We start from the raw sequence: 14,402 nt of genomic DNA, 5'->3' as shown, positions 1-14,402 counted from the left end.
TTTCAAACATATACAGGAAAAGCTATGTGTTTATAAACAAACACCTTGTACTGAAGTTAATCCAGTGTTCTCAAGCTACTCTTATTGGGTAGACCATGACGAATTTGCTGCTTCATTTAATAAGAAATTAGCTATAGAACTACAGTTCTCTTTTATCACTTTTGTGTAGCGAGTCCTTCAGCATAATGTAACTGCAATGACTTTTCTAGCTTAGGGCAACATTTCTGCTTCCACATCACCTAAAGCAAATGCTTCCCCTCACTTGCTGCAGCTAAGTGTACAACTTGGTCTGTCTTGCTACATTTCTAATGATAGAACAAATGTTACAACATCTGCTAATAGAGCTGGCTTCAATACCCAAGGAAAAACACCTGACAGTTATTACAGCCCTTTTCCAAACTGGAAAACTCAGCAATCCTACAAGTTAAAATGTGGGTGGAAGGGAAGGAGGAAAAGAAATGGGAAGACTCCTTAGTATTGCTGTGTGAGTCTTCTTATATGCTTGTGGAGAGATCAGAGAAATTGGTATTAGTTTTCTGTCGATACAGCTGTGGTAACCATGTTCACATAAAAATGTATGAAAATTTGGGCTGACCACCAAGATGAACTGGAGAATGACTTGACAGTGAAGTGTCCTCTTTGCAGAGAAAAATTTGCATCTCTAAAGCTCATTCTAGAAGAATTTAGAAACTTTAAACAATTTGTGAATGCAACAGAGAAAACAAGACTGGATAGGCACCTCACAATCCCTTGTAACAACTGCAGAGTATTTCCAACGGTAGGAAAGGGCTGCAAGTAAGTACTTAAACCAAGATTTTGACAGTGCTAAGTCTTTGACTGTATCTTATAGCTTGTCACTTATTTCTCCGTCTTTATTGTAAGTAACTGATTTCACCTACAGAGCAGACGGATGTGCTTTGTTATCAAATACACATCCATGGTGAATAAAGCAAAGGTTTTTATTTTTAAACTTGCCTTTAGTGCAGTACACACAATTCTGTAGTACGTATTTGGGATTGCCCTTTTCCACATAATAAATTTAGCTACTACGTTATGATAAAGTGTTCACTGCTTGTTAACCTAGCTCCTTATTCTGTTGATGTGGTTTTGTTTTTCCTTTCAGGTGTACTGAATGTGTTGAGTATCACTTATGTCACGAATGCTTCACTGGCTTTTTCTTTTTAGACAGGTACCAAACAGGTTTTCTGTTTTGTGTTCTACTCTAACCTACATAACATTAATTGATCTCAGTTACTCTTATACAAATCATGCAGACCTTGCACTTAGCTACAAGCTGAGTAGCTACAGAAAGATATTGAGATAAGCAAAAATAACACCATAAACTACGAGAGTTTAGTTGTCCTCTGCCTGTATATGTTGCACCACAGCACCCTTACAGGGACAGCAGATGCAAATACATCCTAGCTTACTTAACCAACAAAAAAATAAGAAGATTTTAGAGGTTCTTTGAACTCTGCTTGTCCAGGGCATAGGCATAACACATCAGTGCCAGAATCTTCCCCAATTAAATCTAACTGTACCTTATTAACTTCTCAATTGTATTATCCTGGATACCAATCACCTTCTGTAAGAGGCATACCTGAGACTATTAGAGGCTGGGCAAAAGTTCTGTCAGCATGTTTTTTTTCCAAAAAAGTGCCACAAGATATTAGCTAAGAGCCCAGGCCTCGAACTAGAGCCCAGAAAACACAAAATTAAGGAGCTGTAAAAATGAGTATGTGCAGTTCTACAAATAGCTCGTTCTTTTATACCATTAATTCACTATGCAGAATCAAAGCAGTAGAAAAAAAAAAAAATCAGTGCATTCAGACTACCATAACCACCATAAATGGATATACTTATGTCTTAGAAGTTCATTTTGCTGCCCCTTTGTCTCTAGATTTCCAGAAATATCAGCATTTCAAGTTTGAGAGAGTTGTCTTACAAACAATGAGAATGTCTCCAAGTCCTAGTTGAAGACTTCTTTGTTCTAGGCTTTGCAAAAGTTTGAAAAAGAGATTTCACTTAAGATGGTTAATTGTATTTGCCACACCAACAATAGTTCGGAAAGAGATCTGTTGACTTGTCTCCAGCCCCTATTTTCATCGTTTGCAAGAGTGTTTATCCTCTCTATCTTGAGTTCAATTTGTCCCAATTACTTTTGCATGTTACAGAAGAGAAATAAGAAATGCAGAGCTCTTCAACAGCTTTCAGAATTATCAGCCCAAGGAGGAACATTTAAAAGCTTTAACCCAGGAAATAATTCTAAAGAAGAAATATTATATCTTCAGGAGAAATAAGATGCTTGTCTTTTTCCATACTACCTATTATGACAAACATGAAATATTCTTTTAACAGTTCCTTTACTTCAATAGTGTCTAAGAAAGGGCAATAAAAATCTTTTTAATAACATACAGTAATTAATAACTCTAATAACACAACAAGTCATCTTAACATAGTTAAAATGTAATATACCTACAAAACTAAGTCATTATCTTCATGTAGTTTAGAAACTCAGAGTAAAAATACTGAAAAAAGTTTAATTTTTCATAGTGAAAATGTCTGTTGGTTACCTGTATTTTTAAAAATGCTATCAGCTTTTTCACTCAAATATTTGGCATAACAAATACTATGATCAAGACTTAACGTGACAGCTTTATTGTACAGAAATGAAACAGATGATAGAGGGGAACAAAAGCTTTTGCTCGTCTCTGTATCTGCCACATCAGTGCACAAGGATTCTCATCAGAAAAACAGTACTACCTGATGTAGGCACTGCACACATAAAAGATCAGGATTTAAAAAACCTTCAGAAAGGATTACAGGCTCACATCTTTGCTAGTTTGTACCAGCAACCTTAACTAAGTTCACAGAAGACAGCCCTTCTCACATTTATTTAACTCAAGCTAGCTTACCTGACCAGCAGTATTTCTTCACTGATGACGTGACAGTAGCAGTATAAATCCAAACTCCTTGCTCACTTGTAGGATCTTGGTTACAATCTCAGTAGCTACTGCTCTTTAAGTCCAGAATTGATACCAAACAGAATCAAAAGGGGAATTAAGCTGAAAGGGTGTCTTCGTTCAGCCCGCACCCGGGGATCCACAATAACAGTTCTTCTCTCACCCAATGTCCCTTTCCCAACTCAGGAAGGAAATTGGGAAAAAGAGGGAGGCTCGTGGGTTAAAATTAAACACATTTAATAAAATAAAGAAACCAATATAAATGCTAACAAAAAACACACAAAAGTATACTTAGCTACAGGTTGCAGCAGGTTGTCCAGGAATAGGAATCGTCAGCAATGAGTTAAAAAAAAGGAGGCCAGAAGAGAGGAGAACAAGAACAGCCTCCTCTCTCCCCCCAAGCCCTCCCTTTTATAGTGAACTTGATTGTCAATGCTATAGAACACACCTGGGCCAGCCTGGGGCAGCTGCCCTGCATTTAATTGCTAATGGCCCTGATCACCATGGCTGGCCACAACCTGAAACCAAACCCCAATGAAACCAGGACAAAGGGAAGGCTAGCAGTCATCACTGATTCCTTATAGTAGTGAATAGATGTGTAATTATGTTATCTGTTACAGTTAAGTAACTTCATATTTCCAGCACCTTTAAAAATGGGATTTGAATATCCAGTTTACAGCAGTCAGTAAAATTTTAACTAACTTTCTTTAGCTTGTCAGTGCCCAAACTTAGCATCTATTCATTCTATACATAAGCAGCACAGCCCCCTAGTGATCAGTGAAGTTCCTGTGGGTCTGCACTGTAACATTGGAGAAGAGGCTTCTCTGAATTACTGTTACATGCAAGAACAAGTGATTAGTCTGTATTTAGCTAAGAAATACTATGCAACAACTGTCCTTCCTGTCTTTTCATAGGGAATGTAGGGACAGTGGGCTACTGCAGCAAAGAAACACGTGTCCTATTGATGAATACTTTGTGTACAATCCTCTGACTTGGAAGGAGACACCAGCCAAAGAGAGAAACCACCCAACATGTTCTCACACAAATTTTAGCAAACTTGCAAAGCAAGTGGAACCAGAAATTTGTGTATCTGGAAATGGATTAGTTTTCAAGCAAATATCATCTGAACATGCATCAGAAAGTTCTCAAAGTCGCTTCGGAAAACTTTCTAACAAAGATGTGCCAAAGGCCCAAAAGGATTTAAGATTTTTATAGCAACCTCCACTTAGAAGAATCTAATCAGAATAACAGTAGAAATCTAAGTGATTTTTCCAGGCATAGTAAAGATTACTCTCTAAGCTCTTCTGAAACAGCATTTTCTGGCAAGTCCACACCATTAAAGGATGACATTCATAACGCTTTGAGAAGCCAGCATCAGTTTGACCGTGGCAATACAAAGTAGTTCCCTTTAAAAAAGATGGCTGTAATAATTCCACAATTCTAAGATATCCCAGGGAGCTGAATTATCCCAGGGAGTGACCACCACCCAAACATAATCATCTGAACTTTAAAAGAAGAGAGATCTATAATTGGAAGGAATTCCACTGCATACCAGCTCACGATTGTCTTGTTTTAGACAACATAACTATATTCTTACTTTTCTACTCCACACATAGGATTTCTTAGAGACCAAGAAACAAATTAATAAGTGAATAATCAGATGTCATGAACTGTAAGTACCACAAAAATTAACTCAGTGCTGCCAGAAAACGTTAATATTAAATCTTCTCAAACAAAGAGGAACAGACTTGGCTGGTGTAGAAGTATTTCAGAAAACAGCCATATACTTGTAAAATTGTCACCATTTCTTACTTGCAAGTTTTTAACCTTCAACGCAGTAAGTTACTCAAATGTAAAATGCAGAAAGCTTTTATATTCTTGAAAAAACAGGTAATGGTTCTTATTCAGAGGTGTAATAAATTAAGCCAGACTCATTTTAACATTATTGCTGAAAGAAATTATATCAAATGTGCTATTTTGAAATATGCAATAGTAAAAGCAAGATGGAAAAAACCTATTTATAGTATTAGGTACGTTCTGTAAGATCTGCTGTGGTTTCCTGATAGCTCCTCTTTTGAGCATTAACTAAGCCCCCAAACAGTATACAGGAACCACCCACTTAGCCATTTTCAATCAGGCAAAGAAATCCTGACTGTAACAATTATTTCCTAAATGGTAATACAATAAATTTAAATTTTAGTAATTTTAGTTTTCCTTAAGGTCTAGATTTCCAGTAAGTGTAATGAAGATTTAAACCTCAACACCTGCAATAAATGTAAATATAAAGCCTGACTGAATGAGAAATACTGTTATTTCAACCCAGTTGCCAGCTGTTGATTAAACAGAACAAAAAGATATGCAATAGAACCTGCCATTTTTGAAGTTTTATTCTGAGAATCTAAGAAAAATGGCAACATTTTGTTGAAGCTTAGTCAGATTTGTGGCTTGACTTTTTCCAATTATCTTTCCTTATGTTTTAATAGCAATCAAAATGTGATAGCATGTCTAACAACTCATTCCAAACAAAGAATATCATCTACTCACACATACTTTAACTCTTATTTAAATGAGTAATCTGTATAGTTCGGATTTTGTTTTCTATGATGACACAGAACAAGTTGAACTTCAGTCAATTTTGATATAAGTATGTGCACTTACAGATCAGCTGATGATCCAGATATCTAATTTTTACACAAGGTGAAACAGGATAGAAAATACTGTTCTCTTTTGTTGAACTGGAAATAAAATCCCTGAGATTTCTTTAGCTTCCTATAGAAAGTTCACTCCATCTGTTTTGAAGTATCTAATGGATTTGCAATGGTTAAAAAAAAAAATTACTTTTCAGGAAGGTTGAAAATAAAGTTATTCTCAGAGAGTAAGAAAAAAGCCCCGTAGTTTACTCAAGACTGTAGCTTCTCAGCATTAGTGATCATAGAACACAAGCAAGCGCCCCCCATGGTAAGAAAACCTTTGCGATGTGCTTGCCTGCAGTCTCCACGGATTTCTGAACAAATGGTGAAAAAAACTGAAATGTGGCTTCTATGAAGCTTAGAAAAGAAAAAGGCTTGAGAAATACTAGTGTTAGATACACTTAAGAGTAGGACATTACACCCTGAAGTTTAGCTTAAGCTCTTCTATATCACAATACTGTCTTGTTCTACCTGGATTTAAGTACTTTGAGGTTATTCGTAGCTGGAATTGATGCCTCTGTCTCACACACTGCGCAGACATAGAGAAATAATCTTTTATTTGTTCTTGGAACCACAGAAAGTCTCTAAATGAAAGAATGGAGAAGAGAGAGATTAGACACAAGAACAAAACCTGAATTAATATTCTTCTCCGGGTACCCCTTTCCAGTTGTAACAAAATCAATTTACACAAGGATTAATCTTAGCTGCACTTACCAGGAAACAGCAATCAGATTTAATGTGGATATAGAAGTCTTTCTTCAGTAGAAATGGAGCAGAGAATGTGACTGAATTAGAATTGGTAAACTTAAGGATAATAACATTCTTTTGTCATTGGAATTATGGTGATGACAGAAAGAGGCATTTTTAGTGATATTTAGCAAAAAAGTGTTAAGTGAGAGGTATGTTCCTAAGCAACGTATGGCTTCAAAGACATTCAAATAAAAGTTAAGGTACTGATGACTTTTTAGAACTTTTATTATACTGCGTAAGCTATAACATTTTACAAATCTTAGTTACATTTTCAGCAACAGATACACTGATACTGTGGTAAATATAGAGATGAAAAGACACCTCTGACAAAATATAAAAAGGTAGAAATACTTGAAACCAGGATGCTGAATATTAAGGATGTTTTACATGACCAATATCCATACGAGAGTGTTTTTGAAGATGACTGCCAAGGTAATGAAGTGTTTGTTGAATATCAGGCTCCAACGTGCAGGGTGATGAGCACAGTCCGTGCCATCGGTTCCCCTACCCCTCAGCATCTCAGAGCCAGGTTTTTTATGAACTCCATGCTCTAATGAGCACTAAAAAGTGCCTTTCTACCCAATAAGGTGTCGTAAAAATATTACTGTTCTAACATGGACTGAAGTGCAACAAGTGCTTCAAAGGAACTGAATCAGTTAACTGGGGAATAAAGTACGAATACCTTTTGGGGAGGGGGAATATAGGAATGTTCAGTAAGTCTTAAATGGACTGAAAACAATTAATTTGGTAAAATAATTTTGAAGCTGAGAGTGCTAATACTAAAAATAATGACACAGTTTTCCCCTGCCAGTCTTTAAAAAAAAATCTGAAGCCATTTTTTTTTTGGTAATCAGAACACAGTGAATACTGCTTTTAAAAGAAAACGAAGCTCAGATTAAAGTCATTTAAACCACCTTTCATATAAATTCTTTAACACAAATGTAGCCGCCTACTGTTAGAAGTGTGGCACACATTAGTGCCAACTGCTACAAAAGAATGCTCATTTTTAACTCTGTAGGCATAGTACAGTGTTTTGCATAACTCCACTGAATTAAAAAAATATTTTAAAACCAGAAGCTTGGGTTATATAAACAATCCAGGTCAGGCTCCAGATTGAGATAAATCCTTATTTTCTAGAACCAATTTTAAGTACCTATCCAACTCTACCGGCAAGGAAGGTTAGCAGCTGAAAAAAGGATTTTTATCATTATAATAGTTTTTATATATAAACATATATTAATTTAATTTTTGAAGTTAAAAATCCCAGTTTCATACCTGTAAATCCAGTGACTTCAAGACGTTTACTCATGACTTATGAAGTTGAATCAGATCCCATATGTGCATTTTCAAAAGATACTACTGTTCAGATTGCTAAAGATATATTTTTTTTAATTTCTTTTCAAACATAAAATACAAAAAAACAGGGTTTACAACAATTACCATCATCATCAACATGCAGAAGTCAGTATTACAACATAAAAAACACTAGATCTGCCTTTTAAAATATTATAAAAGCTACATAATTGTAAGTATGAATCGAGGTTTTTTTGGCTAACAGAAAAAAAAAACCCATAATGTGCTTTTCAGATAGTCAGGTGTCCCACTGATAAAATAAGTCTGATGAAAGAGAAAGGCACTTCAGCAGGCTAATTTACCTTCAGATTTTCCTAATATGCACTACTAGACAACAGATACAGTGCACTGCCTTTTAATTCGCAGAGTGTTAGATCAGTAATATCGTTAACCCGTTTCACTTTTTAACTAATGAGAAGGGTTTAGACTGGTGCCCATTCATTTCACCCTCTTTGGTACAAATTACTGCATAAAAACAAAGCAGACAACTAAACATTTTCATTCCTACCTCCTGGATTATTTTTTGTGCATCATCTCTAGCTCTACATTGGTAGATAATGTCCCTAATCATCAAATCAGTTGTGCTTTCAGGTTTGTAAGGTATCAGAGTTCTTTTATTTTCTGACAGTACTATAAAGATTTTCCCTCTTGATCAAATGGAATTTTTAAGTGATTCTCTTTTTTTAAATTTCTATAATATGTTGCATTTGATAACAATCAGAAAATTACTGTCAATTAGCTTATTCTAGGTAACATATCCAGATTAATGTGCATACAGCTGCATACTATTTAGCCTGATCACTTCCCTTGATTTATGACACATCAAAGTACTGATCTAAGCCACATGAATTGATCTGCAGAAACAAGCCTTGGCTAACTCCATTAACCACCTTATCCAAACCAGGCAAGACCTGGAACTGGTATCCCCTTCTGCAAGAAGAATCTCAACCTCCTGTATTGCAACTATGGCGGGGAAACTGTCCTGGAGTTTATTATCTGCCTTTCACCTGAAATACATGACAAAATTTGGTCTTGAGTGTTCTGCATCTACCTAACACCTTTCACTTAAAAACTGTACTTACATGTGTGGGGGGTTTTTTGCACAAGCTGACAGCTCAAGAAGCATCTTGTGAAGAACTGAGACATCATTCTTGCAAACATTTGTGTTCTCCAAAAAGAATCGATTCCACTGAAGCACAAACACATAGCAGTTTAGAAACAAGCACCAGAAAGAAGCTACAGCCTTTCCAATGTTCCCACTCATTCCCCTCTCCGTAGAGGGGCCTTACTTTAAAGGTGCTTCAGGCATGGCCTCCTACTTCTCAAGGGAACCAACCTCCAAATTCAAAGTCGTCAAAACTTCTGAATGTTTCCCTGGCCTTTCCAAGGGCAGTGTGCCACGAGTCCTTGCTACTTCTTGTACACACCTAATTTTAGCACTAGCATTTTAGCACTCTGTTAGTGCTGCAATACTGAGCCAACAGAAAAAAATCGTAAAAAACAAATTCAGTCATTCCTATAAATTCATATGTTGAAATAATATACAGAAATATAGAAAAGCTTTACTTTGACCACAAAGACAAATTTCATGACATTTTATCTTTTCCACCTATGTTACACATCATGTATGTTTATCTCTGAAATTAAAACTTTCAGAACTCAGTGCAGTCAAACTCCTTTTTTTAATGATCTAAAACCAAAAAGAATTCTAGTTGCTAATAGGTAATACAGGTTTCAAGTGCATGAATTCCAACATGCAGCTGGAACATGAAGACTCAGATAATATATTCTGTAAATACTGAATATAAATGTGAAGTATAATTGTAGTAATTTTAGAGTTATATAGAGTTTTAAAAATCCAAGGTTTAATGCTCGTGCTAGGGCCAAGGAAGAATTCCCTGTCATCGTATGCTTATGGGCATCAGCTGTTTTCATGTAGCATTTATCTTTGCAGATACAACTGCAGCAATAACTTCTCTCTACAGAATAGCTTTCTCATATTCTGACACAGAAAACAAGTTATATATTTATTTTTAATATAAAACTAGACTTTAGAAAAGCCTTTTCAAACGTTACCAGCAGCATAAGACAATGATCAGTGCTAGCAAGTACACGGAGAAAAGCTGGCGTATGGGATGTACAAAGCAAGCAGAGAGCGCTGTTGCTCGACTGGCACGGATAGAAGCTGAAGACGGCCTTGGAAATGGTACCACCAGAACTGCAGCGTGGGCTCTCCAGAAAAAAATTTAAATATTCCACTAAAAGAAATGCCCATGCTCTCGCTTGGCAAGGGAGGAGCTACTATCTAGTCGAGATACCAATCCTATGTATGACGAGATGCCTATTTGTCAGAAAACTTTATTCTTTCCTCCTCCTGCTGAGAAGCCTAGCAGAAAGAAACTCTTGTGAGAAGATCTGTTCCACTCTGACTTGCTTCGCTGGCTAAAAGCTGAAGGGCATCACTGATGCACAGCCTTTAGAGGGGCCGTTTTGCACTACAACGTGTGCAAGGTAAAATTGTGACTAAATCCAGATGGCCAAAAGCTCCTTCAGAATGATGGTACAGAACCGAACTCTGCTCTTTGCTCTTGATCAGCTGGGAGAGCAGACAAGAACGTGCACTACATCAGTACATCTTTTGGCACCGTTAAAATCCTGAAGTTATAACTGATCTTTTCAACATTTCTAATCCTTTTCTTTGGTGAACAGATACCTACTCTGATGCAGAACAAGAACACTGAAGTGCAAAACTTTATTCCTTTGAACACACATGAATAAAGCCATTTACACTAGTCTATTTTTTAACGATATAAGTTTGAGGAATTAGGTCTTTTTGGTATATATAATGAAAAAATGCATTGAAAAAAAGCTGCAATATATTTAAGTTACTGTAAGTGAGCAAAATTCCAAGTAAAGACATATCAATTTAATATTTACACCTCAAAAGCATTAGTTTGTCAGGGATATTCTGTTATGTTCAACAGAATACATAGTATTTTTTTTAAGAGGGAGCCATCAGAACTGATGCAACTCTAAAAGCAATGCAATATTAAACCTGAAAAGCCAAAGCAGCTTTCAGAAGAAATGTGCATCTACACAAAATATTGATTCCTACTAATGTATATAACAAAGCAAAGGATGAAAATTACCAGGTTTGGGGGCTAGAGAGTTAGTCATACACAAAATCCAGTGGAAAAAAATTATTGTGAAAACTTATTCAGTATAGAAAAATTGAATTACAGTTACTTAAAAAGAGTACCAAAGGCATGCTAATATGACAAGCCGTCTTCACCTCTGAAGTAGATGAACTGTTTAATTAAACCAGATTCTTTTGGCCAATTTAATTACAGACTTACTTGTACACCTATCCCAAACTTATTTTGCACTTTCATACTTACGAACTCAATAGGACCATCATATTTTGTTCACGAAGCAACTGCACATCAGAAAACGTTGGACTGCTGCATTGCCAGTATCATTCTGGTTATCTTGCATATTCTTCTAGAAACAGGACCAGACAACTGACAATCCCAACACGACAGACATAGTTCACAGTAATGTTTCCTGAGTGAATACTCCCCGAAGCCCAGCTGCACAGGATACCTCCCAGCTCTTGAGTGTACTACAGGGCAGACAACCGAGTACACCACACCCCACAATTCAGATATGGGCATGGTATGTTTGGGTCTTGGCATAGAAACTTAACCAAGCTCTAAGGGAAATATTTATAAAGCTTTTTAGGATGATTTGTAATCAAACTGCCAAAGCCAAAATGCTGGAACTTATTTCATCAGGGAAACAGCTTCAAAGCCACCGAAAGACATTCGATACACTATATGAAGCACATTAAGGGATGCATCTACTTTTCTGTTAGCCAAAGTTGAAACGATCACTTTGACAAGATGAACATTCAAAATAAAGAATATTCTAGCGGAAAGGTGTCCCTGCCCATAGCAGGGGGGTTGGAACTAGATGATCTTTAAGGTCCCTTCCAACCCAAACCATTCTATGATTCTATGATATAATTCTGATGGCCTTTTCCTTCCTCTATACATATCTTAGTTACATTTCATGCATTCATGACTTTTGGTAAATTCGACTTTAGGATGAGTTATAAGTAGTATTTATATTGCATTATAGATTAAATTTTGCAATCTGCTCTCTCATGCTCATAAAATCCCCAACTTTTAAAGCCTGTTTAACCCCTCTGCGATGCACAACCTAGACAAAAGCAGCTCAGGCTGGCAAAATGTAGGCACACAAACCCCTGATGATCTTACATTTTTTTAAACATAAAATAAAAAGCAACAGTGCCGAACTTTCCTGCTAAAGGAAACTATTTCAAAGGCATAATTTGTCTAAACTTGCATACGTTTCCATTATGGGCCAAACTCGAACTTACAAATCTGGAGAGATTCAAGACGATGTTGTGGAGCACAACTGGCCCAACAGCACGCAGAAGAGAAGATTTTAACCGACAACGAAGCCAAAACAAGACACTGGGATCAGTAGTTGCAGCAGCTTCAAATGCTACCAGAAAGAGTCCTTTTCTGCTGGATGGGGACACTTCATAGCAGATGCCAATCTTCAATGTCCACAGTTCGTAACAAAGCAAATTAAAACAAAGCAGGTAGGCAACACCTTAAGACAGCAGGGACAGAGCTTGTACACGTCCCCCTTCTGCCACTGCTATATGGAATGGTAACGTCCTGCACACGCATGGGCACACAGGGAGGGCTGTAATGCTATAGAGCTCCGCTGATAAATCCACCAGAGCTCATCTGCTGGTGTCGTGGGACTAACGGATGAAACATTTTACATTATACAAAGAAGTAGTAACAGATCCCTAGAAAACCTCACGTATAAAATACTGTACAGATGGTCACATTGATTAGGAACGAGGCTGAGGAATGGCTTTAACCAGTCTACCAATGCATTAGCAACAAGTACGAAAAAATTAAAACACGTGCCTGCATTTCTCACCATGCATTCCCGGAGGTGTGTCCAAGAATGACAGGCTAATTAAAATGTGGGCCCTCCCTATACTGCCAGCAAAATTAGGAACTGGAAAATTTCAATAGTAGCATTTCCCTGCTTTCAATTCGCATTGAATATCAATTGCCCAGTTTAGTAACTCAATCTGTATATTAAAAAAACTTAACTTTTCTTGATACTAGAAAACAACATTTCCCTTGTAAACCCAACACTGCAGAATTACACAAGCAGCCAAGAGGTCAATAACCAGCAGGGAGAGCAACAACACAAAGCACATTGTGTTCTAATTTATAGGAATAAGCGGCCTCTCCTCTCTTTTCTTCCAGATATTCGTTTTGCTATCTCTTTTTGTGATAGACGGTCTATCCCTTTTTTTAGCAGAAGGGATACCAGATTCATGACTTCCTGATACAGTTTTTCTTCTTAGACCTTCTTCATCACGCTGTTCCAAGACTGGCCCATTCCCTCCATCCAGAATGTGCCTCACAGCCTGGTCCTCTGGAGTGCACACAGTGGTCCCACTTTCACTGCTACTCAGATCCAGATCTTCCAAGTAAAGGATCTTGGAATGTGGCATATTTTTAATGAAAGTTTTCTCTCTCTCCAGTTTCCTACTAGGATGATGCTCATTCATGTCCACACCAGAGTCCAGACTGGTATCATTACTCTCTGTTTTTCTGCCCTTTTTCAGATCTATGAAAGAATGCCTCACTTGAGCAATCGGCTTTCCATCCAGGGACACAAACCATGCTCGAGGGTGTGGAGATGGTTTTCCTTTGGAGAGTTCTAATAACGTTTGTTCTGAAATACCTTGAAGTTCAGATGAAAACGGAGTCATTACAACTGCTTCATTCAACGTCCCAGGAACAGAGACAGATTCCAGTAAGCTGTTAGTGTACCGGCCCCAGTTGGACGTCTGAGAAGGTAAGCCCTCTTCGCTGTCTAAGGTACTGTTTTCATCTCGGCAGACCGAAGGCTGGGGATGAGAGTGCACTGGCATTTTTGGTAACGTTTGCATGTAACTGTCGCGGTTCATGGGTTCCATCATGGGGCTATACACTAACTGCCCTTTTCTTGGCAAAGTTGCCGATTTAGCAGGATGTAGTTGTTCTGGGGAGTGGAAAAGGTCAGAGGTTTGAAGAATAGCAATAGGTTGGTTGTAAATATGCATTAGATGTTCTGGGATATGGGAAAGCCCATACATCTCCTCCTTCAGCGAAAGGTATCTGGTTTGGTCTTGAATGTCCCTAGGAGCCTGGGAGATAGTACTGTTGCTATGCTTTGGCTGCTGTAAGTGCCTAACTCCAGCATTAGGCTCCAACGCATGGGCTGAATTTCTTGACTGACCAGTCTGACAGGATGACTGATAAGAAACATCCTCTGTGTAGATTTTAAAATTGTCTCGTGATTTTCCATCTTCCGTGTCTATGGACATCCTTCTTTGAGGGCTGTATGAGGAAATCTTCGGTGTATATAACTGTGACTTATCCTCCAACTTTAAAGACCCTTTGACGGCACTGATGTGATTTATGTGAGTTGTTGATGTTGTCTGGTCTTTTTTTATGACCTCCAGCTTAGTTGTATTCTTTTCCTTCTTGTGTGTTCGACCACATTTATCCCTATGCAAAAGAGATGCAAGGTGACTGTAGAG

At 37.5% G+C, this 14,402-nt stretch overlaps 2 protein-coding genes across 2 annotated transcripts in view; one reads left to right on the top strand and one right to left on the bottom strand.

Annotated features, from left to right (window-relative positions):
- The first annotated feature begins 429 nt into the window (after positions 1–429).
- On the top strand, positions 430–4,579 carry ZSWIM2 (zinc finger SWIM-type containing 2). Its single transcript, XM_068408014.1, is given in 8 exon segments — positions 430–570; positions 572–795; positions 1,124–1,189; positions 2,141–2,307; positions 3,727–4,169; positions 4,171–4,354; positions 4,357–4,479; positions 4,482–4,579. Coding segments are annotated over 8 exon segments (1,446 nt in total).
- Positions 4,580–6,610: 2,031 nt separating this feature from the next.
- FAM171B (family with sequence similarity 171 member B) overlaps positions 6,611–14,402 on the bottom strand; it is a gene marked incomplete at its 5' end in the record, with an annotated part of 38,080 nt that continues 30,288 nt past the window's right edge. Inside the window, one exon of the mRNA XM_068408013.1 lies at positions 6,611–14,370. Within this exon, the coding sequence (XP_068264114.1) occupies positions 13,035–14,370 (1,336 nt within the window). The remainder of the gene's footprint in view (positions 14,371–14,402) is intronic.

Source organism: Nyctibius grandis, chromosome 9, assembly GCF_013368605.1.
Source record: "Nyctibius grandis isolate bNycGra1 chromosome 9, bNycGra1.pri, whole genome shotgun sequence".
In the NCBI taxonomy this organism is placed as follows: Eukaryota; Metazoa; Chordata; class Aves; order Nyctibiiformes; family Nyctibiidae; genus Nyctibius; species Nyctibius grandis.
Note: the sequence above shows the minus strand (reverse complement) of the source record. Positions and strands in the feature narration are given on the sequence as shown.